Source organism: Anarrhichthys ocellatus, unplaced genomic scaffold (assembly GCF_004355925.1).
Source record: "Anarrhichthys ocellatus isolate YVR2014 unplaced genomic scaffold, GSC_Weel_1.0 scaffold18, whole genome shotgun sequence".
In the NCBI taxonomy this organism is placed as follows: domain Eukaryota; kingdom Metazoa; phylum Chordata; class Actinopteri; order Perciformes; family Anarhichadidae; genus Anarrhichthys; species Anarrhichthys ocellatus.
Genome location: NW_022280048.1, coordinates 2,505,218 through 2,511,950, shown reverse-complemented (window position 1 = coordinate 2,511,950; position 6,733 = coordinate 2,505,218). Strand labels below are relative to the sequence as shown.

The following is a 6,733-nucleotide window of genomic DNA, read 5'->3' as shown; positions in this document are numbered from 1 at the left end:
GTGTTGCATGCTCGCAGAGTGTGACAGAGATAGAGCGATTCCGTGAGCGAGAAAAGGAACACAGAGAAAGAGAGGGAGCGCACAAAGCAGAGATCGGGACAGAACACTGAGACTAGTGGTAGTTTGCGAGACTGAGAGCTGAAACACAAGCGTGAGCAAAGGAGTGGAAGGAGGAAGAGAGAGAGAGAGGAGGTTGAAGGCGAGCAGGAGGAGGGGGGAGAGAGGGATCCAGGACGATGGAGCCCAGCAGTTGGCTTCTCAGGAGAGCTTTTTCATCCCCGCTCTCTGCAGCAGACATGACTCTGGGCATTGGACTGTGCTGAAATTAGCCAGGGGGACAACACAGGACAGCAGGTCTGCAGCACACTGCCTCGGTTCAGCCTCACTGGATGCAGCAAGGCAGCTGATTTATTACTGAGGTGCTGGGTGGCAGTGTGTTTGCGTGTGCGGCTCTGAGAGAGAGAGAGAGAGAGAGTGTGTGTGTGTGTGTGTGTGTGTTTATGCAGGTTTTTTATGGGTCCTTGTAGCGCTCTGAGCCGTCGGAGCGATCATTCCTCCAGCCGTGAAATGACATTCAGCAGGCAGCAGCTTTGTGTGCTGTAGTGGATCTGCGGTCCTCAGTAGGAAGTGGGAGAGAGTGGGATTTTCAGAGCTGTCATCGAGTGTGCGCGCGCGCGTGTGTTTACAGTGCTGTTCGCTTGAGGTGAGCCAAGGAGGATCAGCTACATGCGGTGTGTGCGTGTGCGTGCGTTTGGGTTGTAGCAAGGGTGCAGCAAAGGCAAAGATCCTACACAATGCAAGGACGAGCGCAGAGCGGCTCTGATGGCAGGGAGCGCAGGTAAAGCACAAGGAGTGCCCTGGGGGTAAGGCGGGGGACGAAGGCAGGGGACGAAGGCAGGGGGCAGGGGAGGAAGAGGCAGAGGGGGACGGAGCGAGGCAAGTGGAAAAGAGAGGGTGATCATGGCTGTCACACAGTGAGCTATAGCATATGCCGTAGCGCAGAGCAGAGTGGTGCGGCAGGGGGAGGACAAGCATCGCTGCACAGGGGAGGGGGGAGAAGGGGAGAGACTGAGGGAGAGAGGAGGGGGGAGGCAATCAGCTCAGCACCTCTCCTCCGCCTTAGGGGAAGCACAGCGGGACGGGCCCAGGAGAAGACGCTCACTCTCTGTGTGTTATACACAGTCAAAGACGCGCTGACGATCGGCCAGGTCAACGTGTAGAGGTCAAAAAGGGAGCTGCTGCTTGGGACCGGGTTGGGTATACCCGCAACCGCTGGCCGGCAGTGTCCACGAGAGCACAGTCCGGTGTCCTGGGAGGAAGAGGAGGAGGAAGAAGAAGGAGTCCGCCGGAGAAAGAGGGGTCGGCTCCCCAAGTCCCGTTTATTCTGAGAGCCCTGCAACCTTTCCGTCACCATGGGGGAATGGACCATTTTGGAGAGGCTGCTGGAGGCGGCTGTCCAGCAGCACTCTACCATGATTGGAAGGTAAGACTGTAAAGGTTTTAATTTCTGGTTTTGTTTAAATTGATGAGCTGGTTGCTTTTATGTAAACTATGTGTTATTCTGTATCAGCTGATGCCCCCCCCCCCCCCCCCTCAGGCTTGTCCCAGTGTTCTCCTCTGTTCTACAGTCCCCCACAGTCATCACTGCCTCCCCCGTCCTTTCCTCCTCAATGCTCTCCTCACCCTTGTCCTCCACAGCCATCACTAGTTGAGGGATAAACTTATTGAGCATGATCAATAGCAGGCTTTACTGGGCATTAGGGTTAATTCAGAGAGGTTCCTGTGTTGATACCTATTAGCCTTGATAGATAACGCTTGATGCTTTGGCCACAGACCAATAGGACAGAAGGAGGAGAGGGGAGTGGGAGTGAGAGGAGAACAGAGGTGCGGAAGATGAAAGGATGGTGAGCAAGCAGGTGTGGAAAGGAGAATCAAAGGGGGAGTAAATGGCTCTAAACTCTGTGTGAACTTGAGACAAAAAAAACACCAAGTTCATTCAATTTGTCCTTATCAGCAGACACTTATTTGCAAAGTCTGATTTGATCTTTTCTCATATCTGGTGTGAGAATGGTTTTGTGGTGGAGGGTTGAACAGATGAACTTTTAGTTTGATTAGCAGTGGAGACATGCCATGGAGACATGCTGTAAAATCTGTGTGAAAAATGTGCTCCACATCATCTCTGTGTGATTAATTAAAAGCAAAAGTGGAATATTTCCACCCATTAAGCACAATCCAAATGTCACGCTGGGATGCTCATTGGGAAAAGTGTGTCAAAGTGAAACCCGCATGTACGGATTTGTAATACAAAAATTGCTTTTCAAAAAAAGAAAAAACAAAGCCAGATTAAGAATTTGTCTGCACTGCTGGGCTCATTAACCCAGACCTCAGGTAGTCCTCAACAAGGGCATGGCCTAATCTTCTCTCTGCTCCAGTGGATTTTGTGCGTGTGTGTGTGTGTGCGTGTGTGTGTGTATGTTGTTGTGTGTGCAAGTTAAAGGAGTGAAAATTGGCTCATACCTTTATTGAATACACTAAGCACTGTGTGCACAGGGCCATTAGACTTTATCCTTCAAAATCAGTGACATTGTAACTGCATCAGAGCAACAGAGATGATGTGAGCCGCATTATTGCAAAACTTCTGATGATCAGGGATCTGAAACCATGTGCGATGGAGATTTTCCTTCCAATCAAACACTACACCAAGTCATTTCAGTGAGTTCTTCCTCTGTGGTTGAAAGTGCCGTAAACGATGAAATCACCTGGTCTAGTCCTTAGACGGAATGAAAACCTGCATATAAAAAGAGCATGTTGACTTGATTTAAAGATGCATTAAGAAATATTTTGTGGCATTAATTATACGACTCCCTCCTGCTTATGGGATTGGTAGTATTGCCGGTATCACTGAGAATTAGCATCTCATGAAGCTCTATGGAGCTATCAACCATTTTCAGCTCATTGTTTTGGTGTCCAGAGCGACAAAAACCAAAACAATGTCTGTTCGTATATGCGACCGTGGGCCACCGCTCCCAACCCAGAAGCTAAAACAAGCTAATTGTTTGCTAACTGTACAGCGCGAAATGGCAAAGAGCCGAAGTAACTGGTGAAGAAACTTGAACATTTACGAAGCCTAAAGAGAGTCAGATATAATACTCATGCGCTGGAGGACCAAGCAAGGGCTAAATGCCAGTGAATATTGGAATTACATTCAACAGGTGGCCAGAAAAAGGAGACCAAAGGGATGTCCGTGTTGCTCTGTTTCTGCTGGATTTGTAAGTAGGCAACTGTTTGCTAACATGTTAGCCATAACAACTTCATAAGCTAATTGCTAACTGTTGTGAACTTGTTCTGGAGTCTTTCCGCCCCCTAGTGGTCAAAAATTACTTAATGCAGCTTTAAAATCCAGTCCTGGCAGCTGAATCAATAATACCCTGTGAGCACAGGGTCATCATTGGATGATTCAATGACTGTAAGCCACCTATAGTTTTTTTTTCAGAGGCACAGAGGCAACTCTCAATTTGTCTGCTACCTCTTTCAAAAGTCAAATGAATACTCTGAAGATGTAATGGCGTCCTCTTACATATGCTTAATTTGAGCTATTTGGTGATCATGCACTTCACTGGCTGAACATTAAAAAGGGTTTCCCTGAATACCTCAAACACATTTAGTCATTTAGAATAGTTCCTTCTGCACCAGTTTTTGTTCTTCATTTGAATCTAGATTAAACTGTGAAAACCTCCAAGGTGACATCAGATTGTGGAATGACATTATGAAGCAGTAAAATAATTTCCTCATACAGTGAGTAGTTTGTCTGATGCCCAGGACACCAGCTATTTGTTCCTGTGCTGAATATAGTGAAATGCTCTGTAAATGATCCCTTTGTGTTTTGGCTTCCCTCAGAATGTGTTTGTCCTACAAGGTTCTCTAGTTGACCCTAGGGCATTAGCTGTAATATTAGCCGCTTTCCAATGAGGTTCCCTCTCTCTACTCTGCTTGTCTATGCTATGCGAGTCAAGAAACATTGTCTTTGGAATCACTTTGTACAGTATTTTGTGAGTATCTCAGGCTGTAGATCCCTTAACTTGTTTTTATCGTCAAGCAGATTTTAATGTTGTCCCTTTAGCTAGCTTGTTTGCAAGATATTTCGCTAAATGTACTGGAGAGTTCTTATGCAGTTTGGTTGACAGAGAGACCTCAGGTCGGGGTGTAGCAGTTATCATTAAGTGGGTTCTGGGTCTTGGCTTTTTACCTGTAGACAGGCATTTTCGGACGTTAGACGTTCTTAGACAACCTAAGCAATAACACTAAAACTACTAAAGATAACGACTTGATTCCTAATCCTGAGCATGTGCCTGCATGGTCAGGAAATCAATTACACTTAACATTTAAATGATCAGAATGATGTCTTTGGATGTACCAGCAAGTTGGAGAATTGTTCACCACTCGCACAGTTTTGTGCTGTGAAGATGCCTCCTAGACTGTTAATGAGCAACTCCACACTAAATCAAGTGTGGAGTCAAAATTGTTGCACTGACCTCTATGGGTTGAAAGGTTCAAGTCTGTTGCACCACTGACCACACCCAACAGCCCAGTTGGGTGTGGTCCGTTGCACTTGTGAACACAGCCAACTGTGATGTAGCGTTGCACTGTTGTGCACTGTGAAGTCCTGCACTTCACGGGGTGTGGCCGGAGCATGCAGCAACCGCTAGATGGCATCACGTCTATAGGATGTTCAGCCTGTGTGTAGTTTCTTTGAAAGAGTTTGCATGTGTGCGCTTGCAGTTCAGAGGATGCGGTTCCAAAGAGCAGAACAGTGATGTCTCCCCATGGCTGAAAAGTCTCCCCTGCATCAAAACTTTGGAACACGGTTGCATGTCGGTCATCTGTTTGAGTGCCAACCCTCTTGCAAGGCGAGGATGTAGTTCCCACCATGAGACATTGTCAGATAGCATTGTTGGATATCTAGACTGATCCAGCTACAATTAAGCTCCTTCTTAATTGTAGGTTTTAAGCTAACCTATGCCCTGGCATAGGATAGATAATTAGCCTAGGCTACATAACAGTGTTAAAAATAGAAATGGACCATCTCTACGCAGTGGCATAGGTTAGCTTAATCATGGTCTTTGAAAGAGACAGACAAATTGAGAGTTGCTTCTGTGCCTCTGACTAACCCACAGGTAGCTTGCATATTGTGACTCATTCAAAGATGAACGTGTTTGTATTGTGTATTGTGATTTCCATATGCCTGACTTCTAACTGGGCGATGTACAGCGTGTGCATGGATAACCAATGACTGTAATCATGATCACTCAGTGAGAGAAATCATTTTCAAGGCTGCACTAACCTCATTGTCTAGCCCAAACTAAATCGACTGCATATACAGTTATGATGACCCTGGACCTTTCAACATTAGATAACTTACAGTTCGGTATGGCTTATAAAATGTCTCAATGTATCTCACTCAGAGTGTTAATTGACGAAAGTAATGGAAATTTCTTCTATTGACGGGCAGAGGTAAGCTGCCAACCAGTGAGGACACAACCAGGACTGATGATATACTTGGTGTATGTAGTAAAATCACAACCCCACATTTTTGCACATATTCAATCAGAATTTGTAGGGAAGCGTACAGTAGCTACTCTTACTTGCATACTTTTTGCACATATTCTTTCAAATATTTCTTTGCAGAGACTGTGTGTTGACTGACTTTCAAAGCAGCATGTTGTTACCCAGCATACCTCACAAAGACTTCTACAGACCAGACTTTTGTCACCAAAATGTATAAATTGTTGATATGTTGATTTACTGACTGGCGCAGTTGTTTAAAATATAACACCAGCAGCCTTGATAATATTTGCAGTCGTGAAATATGTCTCAAAATGTTGTTCACATAATTACTCATTCACACTTAGTACAGTAAAAACTGTCAGACAGAGGTTTGTTGGTATAGGTCTGGTGTAGCGCTTTACAGCAGAATCAGGAGGTATTGTTTCAATTAAAAATGTCACATTTGTCATTCATTCACTTTAACTTTTATACCATTTATTATTCTTATTTATCAGACCAGTATTGGAAAACCTTGAGATTATACATTATCATGCACATAAGACATGTTTCATCCAGTAGGACAAACAACTGCTCATATAGACTTACAAAAACAGAGACTTGTCCACGCAACGCCGCAAACGATTCAATGTTGAGGGCCTTTGTCTAGTATGAAGGTTGATCCCGTCCGACCAGGTAGACCATTTTTTCCATGTGAGATAACGCTTTCTTTAGATAGTTACAAACATTTTAATTTAGTTTCTCAGACTGTCCTGTATGTAAAAAATGAAAACGTCTCATATCTAAAATAAATATGTATTGTATACTTCTACTTAAGGGAAATAAAATGTACTAAACACATACGGAATATTAAATATGACATACTACATATTTTCTTTTACACATGTGGTGCTCAGGTGTTTTGCCGACCACAGGTGTGCTTGTATGCGTGTTCAACTGTGAGAGCACGAAGCCTTTGGGTTTTGAGTTTTACACCTTGCAGGTTAGGAAGGAAGAAAGGAAGAGTGTTGATGCATCTTCCACTACACTGCAATGCTGTAGTGAGGTCAGTGCCAAAGACAAGCAGAGCGAAAAAAAAAAAGAGGCAGAGATAATGGAGGACGGGAGTGAGTGATCTAAGGATGATAAAATAAGAAGGGCTGCCGGATGGAAGAATAGAGAGGAGAGGATG

The 6,733-nt window shown here is 44.8% G+C and overlaps 1 protein-coding gene across 2 annotated transcripts in view; it reads left to right on the top strand.

Moving 5' to 3' along the window:
* Window positions 1-36: 36 nt before the first annotated feature.
* Window positions 37-6,733, top strand: part of LOC116388803 (gap junction delta-2 protein-like) — an 18,543-nt gene continuing 11,846 nt past the window's right edge. Inside the window, exons 1-2 of one of the 2 annotated variants that reach the window (XM_031857005.1) lie at window positions 37-1,483; window positions 3,213-3,269. In XM_031857005.1, coding sequence (XP_031712865.1) covers window positions 1,413-1,483; window positions 3,213-3,269 — 128 coding nt within the window. In that variant the 5' untranslated portion in view covers window positions 37-1,412. The remainder of the gene's footprint in view (window positions 1,484-3,212; window positions 3,270-6,733) is intronic. The other variant, XM_031857006.1, reaches the window with a different exon arrangement.